This window comes from Pogonomyrmex barbatus, unplaced genomic scaffold, assembly GCF_055798465.1.
Source record: "Pogonomyrmex barbatus isolate J1 unplaced genomic scaffold, ASM5579846v1 scaffold7, whole genome shotgun sequence".
NCBI lineage: Eukaryota > Metazoa > Arthropoda > Insecta > Hymenoptera > Formicidae > Pogonomyrmex > Pogonomyrmex barbatus.
Window position 1 is genome coordinate 4712962 of NW_028297171.1, and position 17539 is coordinate 4730500.

The 17539-nt window shown below is 46.7% G+C and overlaps 1 protein-coding gene and 1 long non-coding RNA gene across 4 annotated transcripts in view; one reads left to right on the plus strand and one right to left on the minus strand.

Annotated features, from left to right (window-relative positions):
- LOC148934940 (uncharacterized) overlaps nucleotides 1-12284 on the plus strand; it is a 34007-nt gene extending 21723 nt beyond the window's left edge. The window contains exon 2 of the long non-coding RNA XR_016140859.1: nucleotides 12187-12284. This is a non-coding gene — a long non-coding RNA (uncharacterized LOC148934940). The remainder of the gene's footprint in view (nucleotides 1-12186) is intronic.
- Nucleotides 1186-17539, minus strand: part of LOC105427321 (uncharacterized) — a 345326-nt gene continuing 328972 nt past the window's right edge. For 2 of the 3 annotated variants that reach the window (XM_089083220.1, XM_025218318.2), the window contains one exon: nucleotides 1186-7583. In XM_089083220.1, coding sequence (XP_088939346.1) covers nucleotides 3732-7583 — 3852 coding nt within the window. In that variant the 3' untranslated portion in view covers nucleotides 1186-3731. The remainder of the gene's footprint in view (nucleotides 7584-17539) is intronic. The other variant, XM_089083221.1, reaches the window with a different exon arrangement.

Here is a 17539-nt window from a genome sequence, read left to right on the forward strand (position 1 = left end):
TAATTATCCGTAGTCCGCTACGATGTCGGTCTGTCGTTTTGCTTTTGCGAAGGAAATTTTAGCGTGACAATGATAAAATTATTGGCGAACAGTTTGAACTGTTGGGTCTCAGGAGGCCCTCCGAGTCAATCTACAAACATATGATCGCTTGTCAAGAGTTTCCGATAAGAGACATAATTAATTGTTTTCATGTCCAATGAAAAAAATTATATTTGCATTCTCCACGATTACTCAAACCCTTGTCTTCCATATTACTATGTAATTTCATAATTATTATTTTTAATAAGTTTTACTTTATGATATAGTTTGTAATATAAATATGAATTATAATATTATTCTTTCCTTATGTCACTTCAAATTAAAAAAATAGCGCAGTGACAAATTAAATCAAATTCTATTGATAAAAAATGCAGAAATAAATTGATATTAATGCTATAATGCCAATTAAAATTAAAAACGATGTTCCAAAATGTACTGTTTCACGCATATATATAATATATATCTTTTAAATATATATATATATATATATATATATATATATATATATATAATTCATATGCATAGTCGTAAAATTCGTAGCGGACTTAAATGTTAGACTGTCCATAAAATCTTTCGAACTCGGGTTCCATCGTTGTATTGCGAGTGTGATTCTCCTCAGAGTTGAGACCGAGAACAACCCTTTCGTCCGGGAGATTCCCTCCTTCGTGAGGCCCGCGGATTAGTAGGCGTGCATGTGCACGCCCGCGAGATTCTCTGATAAACGATCCGGCATCGCTGGCAAAGGAAGGATCTTCTTTCCGCGAAAACGAGGTCGACCTACGTTAGAGCGCGTGGGCGTGGTGAAGTTTCTTTTTTTCTCCTTTTTTTTTTTTTTTATTTTTGCACGCGCGAACGTATCTGTACCTGTCGACGTCTCGAAAGTCCAATGAAGTGTTATCCGGTCTTTCGTCAAGGCGAAAACAGAGATGTAAATCTAGACCGTTCACTCAAGCGTTATATTTTTAACAAACTCCTCCTCGCAATCGTACGTATTTTTAAATAAAAGAATGTTAAATTTATATTTTTTTATAAACGCATAATGATTCCATATATGTACGAAACTTGCGTTTCGGACGTAACATTGTTGTCTCGGAAGTGACAGTAGAATGAAAATGAAAGAAGGGAAGATGCATGCATTAGCCGAGATTAATTTTGATAAGTATTTATTTTCATAATGATGAGTGTGTTCTTTATAATCGATCTATAATATACATCGTAGCATTCGATTTATACATAATTACAATTGTAAATCTCGTTTCGCCCTTAATGCATAATAGTAGTAGGGTTTCGTCGTGTGTGTCGCGGGAGAAGAGGGAACTTCGCTCGCTCTCTCGGGAGGTGGAAATGCAAAACGTAGGATCGAAGGCTCGTAGAAAAACGTGTTCTGCGTCTGCTTACGCGTACACGTACGTTCCCGAAAAACATTTTGTGCGCATCGCGGCACCGATGCGCATCGCCAAATTTTACATATATATATATATATATTTATTTATATATATTTATTTATATGTATAGATACGAAAATAAAGTATATATGTACAACCAAAATCTCATGGGAGAAGTTCGCGCTCCCGTTCGATTCCGAAATCGATTCCGAAATTTCGGATGATCTTCTCTTTCATTCTTTTTTTTTTTTTTCAACGTTTAACGACGAGAGCGAACTTCTGGCGCCAATTGATTCGTCACGTAAAAACGACAACGCGATTTTACAAGTCCTAGAGGAGGAAGTTACTTGCGGCAGTGCCCGCTACTGGCCGCTGGGGTACAGTATCGACGTGTGTCTGTGTCTGTGTGTGTGTGTGTGTGTGTGTGTGTGTGTGTGTGTGTGTGTGTGTGTGTGTGTGTGTGTGTGTGTGTGTGTGTAATGTGCGTATGCGTTTTGTGTGTAATAGGTTTCTAGGGAACAATAAATAAAATCTATCTATTCTGATTTACCTAGCGCGAGACGTCATCGCTTTGATTTGCTGGTCGATCCACTTTTTTATCTATACCGATTGCCCGATCTCTTCAGCCTTCGAGTTCTCGAGGGTGCTCCCTCTCCTTAAACTAAGATTGCATTTCCTTCTAGCTGCCGTCGTCGCGACGTCACACACATTGCTCCTCCTTCTTTTACCCTCGGCTTTACCGGCAAGTGTTACCGGCTCCTACCCCTCTCACATTTACAAAACTAATCGTCGTGAACCGTGTCGCGCGCGTCGGGCACGCGTTGATAAAACTTAATCTCGATATAATTACGTGTTTACACCGAAAGGTACTATGTCTGTTTATTATATACAGCGGTAGTAATTGGTTACTGGTTAAATAGTGGCGTTATTCGCTAACGTTACGTTATCACAACGATGATGAAATTAGACCTTCGGGACCGGGGACACCGCGCCTCAGTCCGTTCTTCTAATGCTTTCGTCCTTCGTCCTCTATTCCCCCCCCCCCTCTCTTATTACCCCTGATTATGTTAAGTTAATCCCGACGATCGGACAGACACGCGACTGTCGTGGTTTCAATGATTCGCCGTCGTCGGTTTCTCGACGTCGCGCTCGTGAAAGAAATGATCGCACGCCACGTGGAGATCTTCAAAGTTAGGCAGTTTAGTCGACCAGTCAAATCCTGAATTTTCGCCAGTGTTGCAATAAGATTCTTTAATTTAATAGTATGAAAGCGATTGCGAATACATTTGCGCGCTGTATCATGCTCTCGCTTTATAAAGAGGATCGAAAATCCCCTACAAAATCTTTTCCTAAAAGTTTTTAAATATTAGATTCTCATCGAGTAAATTTTTTTTTGTGAATAAAAATAATTTTAATACTGTTGCACAATACATTTTTACTCTTTCAATAAAAATTAAAAATTTTAATATATTTTGATATAAAATTTCTGAATTTTCACAAATAAGCAATAAACTGTTTCTCTTTGGCATATTATAAACACTAAAGTATAATATTTGCGTAGATTCTATTTTTGTAATTTTTTTTAAAATTGCTCAGACAGTGAAAAGAGATTTAGATGTATTGTGCAATGTAAAAATATATATTAGTACAAAATTATTCCAGTTTAAACAAAAATCATATATAACAATGTTTTATTAAAAAAAATTGATTCATCTAATATATGAATTTTTTTAATTTGATTTGATTTAGTAAATAAGATTTAGTTAATATGAATTTAAAATTTGATGTCGAACAATATTAATTCAATTAATCGAGCGAGATTTTAATTCAATTGTTATTCAATATGCGACTTTTACTATCATTTCCAAAATCGGAATCACGAAATCGAGATTTTCGAATTGACTAGATTAGCCTAACAAACTCGCGTGTTGCATTCTGACATATAAATTGGAGAAATGGGAAGAACTGGCAAGCAGATATTACCGCATTAGAACTGGTTCGTTCACTTCATTAAACAGGCGTTGATCAACGAGACCGCTTCATGTCGGCCACGCTGATGGTCGATCATTCCGCACGCACTCTGCTCGATATTGCACGTTTTTACATGTTTTTGTATGTTCATGAAACATTCAAATAGGGCATATAAAGCATACCCCATATTCATGAGAAAAACTGCGTCTAGATCTGCCGATCCTAGTCAAAAACGAGATCATCGGTAATCGATCGGCCGAATCGAATCGCCGAGTTAGAATTTTGGCATCACAGTAAGGGATAATAATCGTGACTGCGGCCATAGAACGAGATCGGTCACGAGCCGCTACTGGTGGACAGGATCGGCAGATCGCGGTGGGCCTGGGGATCTCTGGAGTGCGCGTCCCGCACGGCTCGGGAACCAAAGACGCGCTCGCAACCGGGTACGGTGCACCTGGCCTCCTCCTTGCGATCGTCCGAGCCCGGCGAGGACACGGGCGAGCCCGAGGCGGACGCATGCCTGTTGCCCTGTTCCTGAGTCAGTCTCGTCAGATGATTTAGATGCTGATGCGTAAGACCATTTAGGCCAGCCAAGTGAGACGCAAACGAGGACAAACCCGGGAACGTGGCGCCGAGATGTGGCGGCAGCAGGAGCGGATGCGGCGGTGGTATCCGGGCCGCCAGGTCGACCGCAGACGGCAGTCCGGGTGCTAAGGGATATGCGCCCAATGCGCCGATACTAGCGTCCGCGTAGAGTCTTGCCAGGAACTCATTGTGCAACAGTGGATTCATCTGCGGATCGTCGATGCGCGGCGACAGACTCGGCGGCAGACTGGAAGAGAGTGGCGGGCTCGACGAGGTCGATAGCAATTTCCGGTGTAGATTGAGATTCGCCGAATGGCGATCGCGAGATCGTTTCGAAGGGAAGGCCGCGTTACAACCGTCCACGCTGCAACGGTGCATCAGTTTGAGGTGAACATTTTGATAGTGGGTCTTGACGCCAAAGTGATTCTGAAAGACCTTGCCACAGGCGGTGCAACGGCGCGGATTCTCACGGTCGAGCGGCACTTCCTGGGTGCTGACGAAGCCGCCGTTTTCGTAACGTGCGTACGTAATCAGGCTATTGTCCGTATCCATGGCCGCTGTGGAGGGTGAGGCGCTGGATGAACGAGAGCCATGTGAGGAGTTGTCCATGGTGATCTCCTGGTGGGTCGTGAGGCTGATAGGGCTGGTAGAGCCGCGGCCAGACCTCGAAGCCACCCGCTGCGTCTCGGCGTACGGCATCACGCATCGACCCTGCGACAAGGACTCGAGTTGACGCAAAGTGTTGGTCGAGGAGTCGTGGGAGAGGTCGTCGGCTGTCGTCGGACGGCTGTCGACCGAGCTCGGGGCACGGGGGGGATCATCGGGACGCTCACCTTCTTGATTGCGCAGTGCGTCGTCCACCTCTTCCTCCTCATCATCATCCTCCTCGACCTCCTCCATGGGCTCATCATCGTCGTCCTCCTCGTCATCCTGGTGCTCCTCGTCGTTCGTCGGCTTTCTCTCCTCCTGCGTCATCTCGGCGGGTTCTCTTTTTGCAATCGTCTCATCTTTCACCCTTGTCGTTTCGTCACTTTCCGCGCTCAGACGACGATCTTTTTGTTCCGACAACGTTGCATCGGAATCTTTCGCTGTCGTCGTCGTCGTCGTCGTCATTGCCGTCGTCGCCCCACTGGATGTCGTGCTTGACGGCGGCGTGTTATCGGTCTTTGGTTCTGGAGTGATCTGTCGCTTTGGCGACTTGATCGAGCTCGCTCTCGAACTTAAGTCACGCGGTTCGTCCTGAGGTAGCTCCTCTGCGTTGTCCTGGGAGGAGTGAGTATCGCGCCGGTTGCTAGCAACTGTCGTCGCCTCACACTCCGGATTGCCGGCATCTGGAGAACGCGAATCTGATTCGCGATCGTGAAAGCTACCCTTTTGGTTTCTCGGCGAGCCGGGAAATATCTTTCGATCCTCCGCCTCAAGCCTGGACATTGACATATCCTCCGGCTGATTCTGAAACTCCGTCATCGGCGTCGGCGCGACGACGCCATCCGATAAACATCGTCGTTGGATTCGTTGTTCTTCGTCATTGGAGGAATCACCGTCGGTAGACGAAGAATGCACTTCCGCTGGTATAGCGCACCTCGTGGGATGTTGAGATTTCCTTTTGCGCACGCCTCGGCTATGAAAGGAACTCGAATTGAGTGAGTGCTGGTTCACGGAGAAGGGTTGCTGATCCACTGTGCCCATGGAATCATTGTCCTCATTACTGTCGGGATTGCTAGCAAGGTCTTCGTCGACGGTGTCGCCAAAGTAGAGTTTCGGCCGTTTCGCCAGACTAAAGTCGGCTGGCTGCTCGTCGTCATCAGCACGCAGCGGCTGCAATCTCGACGGCAAATTGCTGATCTCATCCTCCGCGACTACAACGATACCGCCATCGTCGTCGTCCTCGTCCTCCTCACCCTCGGGTATCACGGATGATGCCTGAGTGGACGGCGAGACTGCGCTGATAGATGTGCCACCACCAGAATACGAACCTCGCGCCGTCGTCGTGGTCATGGTCACTGCGACGCTCGACATTGGCACCGGCATCGTTGTTGAGGCTGTGGTTGTCGACAGACCTGTGCCCGTTGACATTCTCTGTTGCAGTGCTTCATCATACGGTCTACCTTGACCTGCCTGCGTAGATGACAGGTCCAGGTGTTTAAAGTCCAATGCGCACAGCGACGCTGGCGAACGAAGATCCGGTGGCGGCGTGAGCAACGGAAATGAGCCAAAAGGCAGGTGATTCAGTCCGGTAGCAGGTACCGGGAGTCCCACCTGCGGCGGTAGCACCAGAGCATGCGCCATGGACGAGCGGCCGTCGTGCGGAGAGATCTTGCGTCGCAAATGTGGCGAATGCAGTTTCGGATTCGGATTTGCGCTGTGTCGGTTGCGCGACCTGCGCGAACTGAACATCATACTGCAGCCTTTCACGGTGCACTGATGCATCTCGCGCAGATGTACCGCGCTGAAATGAATCTTCAGCGCACCTTTATCGCAGAAGGTCTTCAGACAGACGTTACACTGCACACGCTTCTTGCCGGTGGTGGGATTGATGAAAGGTGTGCCGAGATTTGGCGGCATGTTCGCAGCGGCTCCCCACTGACTGCCCGGTCGCTTGCCTGGCGAATGCGGTTTTCTGCCAGGTATACCGGGTGGCCTGCCCAATGGCGTCGCCTGAAGCGGTAACGGCGGGTGATGCCGTTGCTCGGAGGAAATCGCATGCTTTGCTACAGCAGCGTCTCGTCGGCTGAGGTTCAACGCGCTGTCGGAGTTTTCCTCATCGTCTTCATCCTCTTCCGAGCCGAACTCGCTGCTCTTCTCACCGCCGCTATGCACGTCCGCGGGTACAGTGAGTCCACCGATACTGCCGGGCGATTTACCCATCGCGGGTGGCGGAAAGTGCGTCGGGAAACTCGGTGGTAACGCTCCGGAGGAAACCGCGACGGAAAGCGGATGACCAAAGGTCAACGCTGACGAGGAAACCGGTGCGACGGGCACATGCGGCCTTTGCAGTTGCGTTGCGGATGAGTGATGTGGTGGACTATGAGGGCTCTGTGGATTTCTCATGGATTTCCGATTTTGCAGAAGTTGTTCCGCGGATGGCGGCGGCGGCGGCAATGGCGGAAACCCCGGCAGTCCGAGGGTGCCTAATTTCCGAAAGTCGAAGGGCTGCATGCTCTGCAGCCGATTCAATGGAGACGTCAGGTGCGAATCCAGGGAACGCGGCGGTGAATTTGCTCTACTGACACCACCAGTGGGATTCGCCGCCGAGGAATAGTGCTTTTGCGCCGTTGGCGACATCGAGGGATGAGAAATCGACGACGACGACGGCGGCGGCGGCGGAGGTGGTGGTAGCGGAGGTGGCAGCCGAGTGCCGGGTGGCGGCAGACCACAATGAAGCATGTGCAATGGAGGTGGCAAATGTGCTAGTGGCATCGTCGGTGGCGAAGGTCGTCTGCTCGGTGACATAGCATCCGTACCCGGCGTTCCGGCGGCCAGCAGCAGCTGCTGCACGAACGGACGCGTCTCGGCGAACCTGAGGAACTGCTGCAGAACCAGCGGCTCCTCCTCAGCCGAGCATATACTCCATCGGTCCAGCACCGGGCCGTTCTGCGAGTCCTGCGAACAGAAGGCAAGAGGATTGTCCCTTGAAACTCAAAGAACATCAACACATTGCGCGTCGAAATAGTCATTGACACGCGGTGACTTCTCTATTTAAAAAATTGTGCTAATGAAAATTACGTTGTATACATTATACTCATCGCTTATAGGAAAAGAAAATCAATGAGAATTAAGAATACATTACGATACGAATTTTTAAAGCTTATGTAATAATGTTGTAATATGACAGAGTGATGAAACAAAGGACAAAGAATTTTTTTCCGAGGCGGTTCTCTACGACATTCTTCGCGGCGTTCGTAAACCGTCAGTGTTCATGATTACACTCTGTTTAGCCTATGCGGGAAATTACGTAAATGCGCAAATCACGCGATAAAAAACGCGCGATATCGTCGATCAATTCGCACAGCCGATGGTGGACGGGGGAACGTTTATCCTTATTCGATCGTAATTATGCGTATCGTGGTAAAAAAAAAAAAAAGAAAATAAAAAAACGCTTCCTACATTGTCAACCGCAGAAGGTCACGCGTCCCGTTCGCGTTCCGTTACTTTTATGAAATGGAATGTGCAAAAAAACGGCTGATAAATAAAAAGCTTTGATTGATGACGCTTAATGTAGCGGGTAATTAGTTCTGCTTCGCCTGTTAGCCAAGCGAGATTGCACTTAAACGCGTTAAGGATTTAACCTTGCATCCCGATGGATATGTATACATACTCTCGATCTGTCTTCCTCTCGCGTATCTACTATTAATGATCCGCTTTTTGCAGATCGAGTTTTAGCGATTTGTCATTACGCTCCGCGAAAAGCCTCAGTAATATGAATAATCTGATCTCGCGGCAAATTCCAGTCGATCTCGGAATCAATTTGTTTCACGTCGCGGAAACTAAATAGGGAACTTGCGTAGTGCAAAGATAATGCTCGGGAGGAAAAGAAAAAACATAGTTATCTATTGAAAATTACGGAAATACACGGTAATTCCATTTAAGAATATGTATAAAGCTCTTCTTGTAAAGATGCCACTTCGGTCGGGGTTCGTTCTTTTGTTCCCGTTGGATAACATCACGCAAAACCGGATGTTCCTCGTTTCTCCGTCGCGACTGTGAGCTTCGTGTTACTTGACAAAGGTCAAACTTTTCGTCTCTCCGGCTCTCGCGCTGAGATACGCATCCTGCCGCGGGGAACATTAAATCTGGCGATACCGCTTTCGACGTCCCACACGGACGTCACGTATCGCGCCCGCGTGTGTGGAGTCACGGCTTCTTATAAATTCAGGGTGGCCGCGTATAGAGCGCAAGTTTGTCCCTCTCTCTCTCTCTCTCTCTCTCCCCTTCACGGCGGCTTGTATATTTACGCATTCCGACGGAGCTCGACGTAACGCAGGACGCCCAGCGCCGCGACGCTTTTCGCGCTCGCGTCCCGTTGTATATTTCTTCAAGCACGCGCACGCGCCATCGTATATATAATCGCACGCACAAAATCAGGAATGAGAGAGAGAGAGAGAGAGAGAGAGAGAGAGAGAGACTCGCGCCGGCGGACATCGCCGTGTGACCGCCGGCCCGCCACTCCGGATTCGATCGCGGGAACGACGTCGTTATTTTTCGGGCAACCGCAAAAATAAAGAATGTCGGGCGAATTGCCGACGATCACGCCGGCAGATATAATAGGCGCTGCCACGAAGTTTTTGTTCTCTCTGATAGAATCGATTCGGCGCTGTCATGGTATTCGACTGGCACCTCAGTCTCGCTGAGCTGTTTGTAGAGCGTTCCTCTTCTTTTTTTTTTTTTATAAAGTAAACAGTATCTGTATAAATTGTATAAGGACGGAAATTGTATATACGATTTTGTATATATGTATATCTGGGACCGTGGCCGTTTAGTGAGAAAAAGAAGACACACGGCATCTAAATTGATCGAAGAATCTCTGAGAGGATGGAGTAGCAAGTCGGTCGAACGGTTACCTCGATAAATCAGGAGGTGTTTGCAAAATATTCCAATATATATTAGACAGAAATTAGTGACGGATCGGCTAATGAGTAATTCTGTTAGCTCGTCACGCTACGAACGAGAGATATCTAAAAGAGGAATTCAATTTAGAGCGAGACACGCACGCACGTGCATTAAGGTGTGCAAAAATGAATTCTCGGCAAGAATGTTAAACGACGAGCTTGTGTGTGGAAAACGATTGACGATACTGAAACAAACACATAGCCGCCGATAATTGAAAGCATATGGATAGAAAGACAATGAATAACACTCGTAACGTACCGCTACGTGTACAAAGTGTAATTTTCCGATTTTTATTCGCGCCGACGGTAATTCAAACTTCACGTGGCGGCGACAGCTGTGATCGTCGCGTATGCCGCACATCATTTCCCTTAGGAGATCGCATAGATTATCGTCTGATGAGACGCGAGTAATGTCACACCGTTTCTCACGTGTTCGCAAGTGCGCGACGACGTCGTTTTCCCCAGTTGCTCTCGGCGATGATGCGTCCTCCTCCCTCGTCTCCTCGTCTCAGCGCTCAATTTAAACATTTTTACGCGCATTGTGATACGATGCGCGGAAATTCGCCACGCCGTTGTTTTGCGCGCGTCATTCATTTTCTCATCCATCGATCACCGGGCGACAAAATCCGACGTCGCAACGGTATCTCAGTTTTATTGAAAGTTACGTAAATTGCCGATTCGCTATTGAACTCGTGATGCAAAATCCTGCAATTCGATTCCATTAGTAATTTCGTTGCGATTTACGGGAGATTCTTCACCTGTCAAACTCGGAATTTCTCTGATAGGAAAACACTTTCGTTTTGCGCAGAGTCAATTTTTTCTCTTGCACATTTATCGCGTTAAATGAAATTTTATCTAGTAGAAATTACGATTTTTGCTTCCAACTTGCTATCCATTAACAATAAGCATACAATATCAACAATAAATTTCGAAATTAGAAGGAAAAAGAAAACACGTGATCTTTTCAGAGATGACACAAGTCCAAAACCAAATTAAAGATATTTTTGCAAAAAATCTTAAAGACGTCTTGATTCCTAATTTTGGATTTTGTATTATCTGGAAAAAAATATTACTGGGTTTACATTACAATGTTCTACTTTACACGTTCATCACTTGCTATAGCTATCGACCCTCGAGAGGTGGATCTTTCGAAGACGGAGGATGTTTTCTCATAGATCCGCTACTTCACGAAAGATTTGACGATGTGCGCGTCATCGTTTTGCCACGTCCGCGCCATACACACGTGCGTGACGTTCGGGGGCAGAGGGGGAAGGGGGGGGGGGGAGGAATTAAAAAAAAGGGTTCCGCGAAGCGCTTAAACGCGTCTCTCTCATCCTTACGTGAAAGGACCCGAACGGTCGTGTCTGAGAACGCAAGACTACCGTGTACCGTGGGACTCGAATTTTAATCCCGCACGCGAATGAGGCCCGCCGCTCCGACAACGCTCGACCTTCCCTCCCATCGCTCCTTCGCCACCTCCTCCGAATTCCGCGGCGTGGAATTTCGCCGTTCCGTGTGCTCCCGCGTGTCCGATGAGACGCGAAATGAGTGTGGGCGAAGTCGGTAACATTGTGGCGAAAGTATGTATAATAAAATTAATAAGTTCCGCATTAAAATTAGAAAAGTTTTTTCCGACCTCTGTGTGTTTTGCTTTAATAAAAAGAATTAACATTTAAGTCTAATGTTAGTCTATTTTACGGATTAAAAATTATCCGGTTCGTAAACGGCATTCAAATCATAAAAATGCTATGTAATTAAATCTAAAAGTTTCAATATCGTATCTGACGCATTCAATTATCGCGATTGCGCGCACGAGAGAGAAATATTCAATTTATTAAGCATTCAATTTATAGCATTTGAAAATTTTTATTTAAAAAGTAAATAATTTCTAATTATTAATACTAATATTTTAAAAATTTTCATCTCCTGCATAATTACAGATTGTTAATCAAAACTTCGCAAGATAAATATGACAATTACGATGCGGAATGCGCGACGCATATTCGAAGTTGCTTCTATTGTTTAGAAAAGCTCAAGGATGCCTCTAATTAAATTCGAATAGTCATAGTTAATTTAAATAACAACGTGTGTCTGAGAGTGCCTCGAAACGAAAACGCGACGCGCGATCCTGGGAACTTTGGTGGCTGGCACCCGGGAATAAAGAAGGCGTTAAGAATAAGACGCGAATCATTACCACGTTATTGCATAATGGATAATTACGAGAGCCGGAGAAGTAAGATAAACCTCGTTTTACTCGCTCGCTCATTACGTTTCCCTCAAACCTCATGTTTCGCGCATACGATTCGCGTAATTCTCGCGTCGTTCACGCAATTCTCTGTATATTGTTTACTTTATATTAGTCATTAATTGATAACGAGACTGTTATTCCTAATTGTTAAAAAGTATTAAAAGGAAGACGAACTATTTGAAAAAAAATTATTTCAACGAATTCTGCACAAAATTATTTATAATAATTACTTTAAAAAATTTGTTATGCAATTTTGATCAGAAATTTTTTTTTATAATTTAAGAATAAACAATTTAGGAGAAAATTTATAGAAACGTTAATTTATTAAACAAACGATGCCTGATTATAGTGAAGGAATAGTGGTGCATCAGCCGGATTCGACTCGGCAGATCGTTCCAGTTTGTGGTGCCATCTGGCAACGCGGTTGCTGGCGCGAAGTACGACGCAGTTTGGTTTTCACCGCGAAAGAAGCGACGGTGGCTGGCGGCAATCGACGCGATGGCGAAGGAAGAGAAGGAGGAGGAGGAGGAGGAGGAGGAGGAAAAGGAGGAGGAGAAGGAGGAGACGGCGGCGGCAATGGCATCCGTGACTGGACACTGCATATGATTTCACGGTAAGTGGGCCCTGTCTTATTCGTGGGTAGAAATCGTAAAGATCTCGCGTGGATATCCGCCGCTAAATTGGATTGCAGCTACCTGCGTCTATCCTCTGCTCTCCTCTCCTCTCCTCTCCTCTCTCTCTCTTTCTCTCTCTCTCCGTCCTCATGCGTTGTGTCCTCTTTGACTCACTCCCCGAGTTCTTTGTCGCGGCCGCCGCAACTGCGCCGTTTTATTTCGACTTTACTCACGCGCGCGTTCTCGTTAGCGATGCGACGTTTGAGCGGACGAAGAGAAACCGTCGGCGGAGCTCGCGGCCGCTGGCACGTCGTAAAACGCAACCGCGATGCAACGCCTCGGAGTTTCACCGAGGTGACGAGGAAGGCCGGGAAAATGGCGCCTTTCGCGGCTTCGTCAGCGGTCAGCTTGGATATTCAGTTTTTTTATATTCGTCGTTTAACTCCAACTCTCACTGTCGCAGAGATATGAAGTTTTCAAGAGCCTCGATGGCTCATGAAATCTGAGAGATTAAATTCCCCCGGAGTAGAAATCTGTCGACGCTATTAAATAGACGCTCGCGTCTGATTACTCGTCTCCTCCGATACGAATATTATCGAGACAGCGTTCCGAGAAATACGCGATAATATAAAAAAATACGAATTCTTATATTCTCTCGACTTGGAAGCTGCGAGGAATCCCGCGGATAAACGCTTGCATCACACTTCGTCGAGAAGATAATTTACAAGCGTGATCTCGAAACTGCGTGCGATACGCAATAACGCGTTGATCTATTTTCTGCCCGCGTCATTTTTGCTCCGAGAGCCTCTCTCGCGTAGCGGGCGCGCAAGACTCTCGCGGCAATACGTCCGACATACGTGACACTTCGTTAAACAGCCGCGGTAAATAATTTCCGCGGGCACATTAATCGTAACTCTCGCCGTATTGACAAAACTCCGCGGAAACCGCGGACGGTCGCGCTCGGTCGCCAAACGTGCGTGACAAACGGGAAAGATTATTACGCCGAAGGAACTGGGAGAGAAGGAGCACTAAGTTATTCCGGCCGCAAGCGATTCGATGGCCGGTCGGCCGCCATGTATGCAGCATCGAGGGATGAACAATGTGACTCTGATCATTCGATCTTGTACGTTTAACGCTGACATTATCGTCGGATAATTCGACGGAGAATCGCCTCGGGCGCCGGGCTCCGAAAAGCATCCACATCCCGAGGCACATCCTGATGCGTTAAACGTGTGCGTGCGTGCATGCGTGTATATGTGTGTATGTGTGTGTGTGTGTGTGTGTGTGTGTGTGTGTGTGTGTGTGTGTGTGTGTGTGTGTGTGATGCGCGCGTTCGTCCGAGCCAAAGCGCCATGTGGAACGATTTACATTCGAGACACGTTTCCCGTCATCCACGAGAACGCCGTGTTCGCGTCTTTCCCGGGCCGGAGACATCGCGGCCAATCGTTGGCGATTAGCCGTATCGCCGCATGATCGCAGATGAGTAACGGCGCGTTCACCGTTAATACAAATAAACGTTAACGCGATATTTGACGCGCTCGGAATTTTGATACTTCCCGCGCATGCAACACACACACACACACACACACACACGCGCGCGCGCGCGCGCGCGCACATACATACGCACACACACGCACGCACGCACACGCACACATATGCAATGTCCGTTTTAAGATTCGCGAGAAAGATACGAATAGGAGAGCTGCGCGCTTTAGAACTCGCTTCTGAAGCTCTCGCACGGACAAATACGCAGAAGAGATCTCGCGCTGCAGGTAGAGATGTTTGTGACCAAATATATATCCGTAAATTTCGCGCGTTCGGTTTATTTAGATTTTACACGAAGAAGGACCCGATGTGTATACGCCGTCCCGTGAATCGCGAGTGTTCACGGTTCAACAGAATTATCATTTGTTTCCTTTTCCCAATTTTATTTATACCACTCCGAATCGCGCCGTCGTCCGCACGAACGATGGCGCAAGAATCTTCACGATCGCTGATCAACATTTCGACTCGCGATCTCGACCACGTCCCATAATTTCGCAGTTTTGCTTTTTGCGTCGAAAATCGATTCCGCGTTTCGATCGCGCGATCTGTAATTTTTATCATTACTCCAATCGTCCTATATTCGCTCTTTTCCTTTTCTCCTTCGACTCTCTTCCCGTTTGTCATCCTCGGCTCGCCCCTGTCGCCTCGTCACTCCCGTTCGATCGTTTCGGTAGCCGATGTAAATGGCACGTCTGAGTTTTAATTCGCTGATTGTGCGCGCCAGATTTTGCGTTTCCGCCCGATCGACTTGCGGTGGTCCCCAGTCGTCTTATTCCCGCTTGCTCCCTTTTTATCCGACAAACACTCTATTGAATCGGTACCCTCGAATCGTCTCCGTTCTCGCTCGAAGTGCTCTATAATTTACGATTTTGGCTCATGCTCTCATCGAGGTGGAGTAATGACAGGTCGATCGACTCCGGACTACCGTCTTTACCGGTTTCCGATTGCCTTCGTCCCTTGTCTGCTTTACGTTGCCACTTTCGATTCCTCGCGATGCCCCGCGACGACGATCGGTCCTGGACCGGACGATCTTTGACGGGTTTTTGGATTCTGAATTGGTGGACCACCGGTGAAGGACTTACTTTGCCGTCATCCTTGACATTTCTGCCTGAATTCAATTGGCGGGTGAAGATACTTTGAAAACGACTTGATAGATGTATAATCGAAAATCGTGTCGGAGAATCCACTCGTAGCGAGAGTCTCTAAATCGGTTTTCAAGTGTATGCAAGTGTGTTAATTAGCGATTATTAATTTTAATTGATGGTGATTTAGGAAGATCGCCAATTTTTGTAAAAAAAAATTATGAACAGGTTGTTACTTTTCTGACAGCATCTACGTTATATTAATTGTAAAATGCAAGACTGATTTCAAAGTTGATAGTTCGACACAACTCGCTCCTCGTATATATTTCGAAGAATAATGTCTATCTAACGAGTCTACGCAGAATGTTCGATTCGCAGAAGGACCTTTACATGATCTGATTCAATGCATTCACGTTTTCACTATAATTTTTACTAATCAAAGGAATGTATCGATTTTCACGTATTCATAGAAAACTTTCGTTTCTCTCGGAATCGACGCATTCCCAACGATCATCGGCGAGTGTCGAGGAATTTGTCACGCTTCCCCAGTCTTTTTACGACTCTTTGATGCTGAGATACGATGACATCGGAAAATCGTATAACTACGTATCGACGAGATTCCGATTCCGTTTATAACATATCAAATAATGGTAATAATTATAGCGACTGTAAAACTACTTTCAGTCTGCGAGTATTTTAACCGCAGAAATTTTCCCACGCGTAAAATTTCAATATAATAAATATATTCTATAGCTTTTCGTTATCATATTTCATAAAAAATTATATTTATAAGGAAATGAAAAGTTGCTAACGAATGCCGGACATTACGTTTTCCAGAATCTCACCGAAGAATTATTAGAAATTGACAAATTATTACTTGTCATCTCGCCAGTCGCCGGAGTCCCGTTTCGAAGACCGTCCGCTTCGTTTATCGCGATATCCAGCCGATATTTTCCCGGTCGCCGATCGAGGATCGGCAGGACGTGAATCGCGCGGTACGCTCGTCGACGCGCAACTCGCTCGTAAATCTCGCTCTGCCACGACGGCAAGGAGGCGGTTTCGCGTTCCCAAGTTGCCTCTTCCTTCATCGTGGTATCCGTCGTAAAACTGCGGAGAGTCGGCAGCAGCCGGCCGGGCTCCTGTAAAATCCCACTTGATTTCGCTCACGAGAGGCCAGGTCGCTGCAACCGCTTCCGTTGCGGCGGACGAGTGCCGGCACAACGCGGCTGCAACACGGCGAAATTGGCCTCTGCGATGCGAAACGCTTCTCCGTAGAGGCCGTCGCGCGTTTCAGCGAGCTGTGATTTACCGTTTCCACATTCGCGCCGCGACGACGATCTCCCCTCGTCGGAAGGAGCATTCCGACGTGGCGAGCTATAAAACGGCCCTCGACCGCGAAACTTTACTAGTAGATAGTAGGAGATGCAAATCCGGAGCGCGGCCGAAGTTCCTGGTTGTTTGCGGATCGCAGATAATATATATATATATATATATATATATACGACGTCGATCTTGCGCGTCATCGATCGCGCGAAATTAAGAATCTCGTATTCCGATGGGAAATATGTCGCCAAGTGAAGATTTATTTTGATACTATTGCGCCATCCGGACACCGTGTCCCGTGTACTCGAGTACAAGACGGCTTGATCGGGAAACACGAAGCACTTCATACCGCGAATAACTTACATACCGAGAGGTAAATCTCTCGTCCCATAGATCACAGTGCAGAAATTCTAGGACTCGTGACTGAGTTTTTGATAGCGAATCCAGTGCCAGGGGGACACTATCGCGATACAGATTCAGGAAGTCTTGGCGACTCTTGAGGTTACGAAGGCAACGGCTCAGCCGCGGATAACTCACGTACCAAAATGCAAATTCAGAGCAGAACTACGGTCTCGATTTCTCGTAGATTGTTTCTCCCAACGTGACACTTGCGCATTACGGATCGTGATTCAGGAAGTCTCGCGAGTCTCGGGGAAGATATTCTGGTAACGAGCCGTAAAGTAGCGCTCGACCGCAAGAAGTTCGCCAGATGTGAAAGAGGATGCAAATCCGAAGCGAGGCTCAAGTTTCTTAATTTCCGATGGATCACCTTCTTCGGAGCCATCGCTTTCGCGTCGTACTCGGTAATTAGGAATTGGCGATCTGGTGAAGGTGCCTCCATAATGAGTCATAAAGCAACGTTTGACCGCGAAAATGGCTCGAGGAAATGCAAATTCTAAGCGGATACCCGTAGTTCTCGATTCTCCTACAAACTATCGTCGTAGATCATCGTAATACAGACTCGAGAATCGTGACGTCCTTAATAACCGGTCACGAGAATTTTGCATGCTGACTTGGCACTTGATATGTGAACATATCATCGATCGTTATCAGCAACTATTACGAGCGTATGATTGTTTGCAAACGAAATTCCCTTCTCTTTCTAACGCACACAGAGGATAGAAACATTTAGACATAT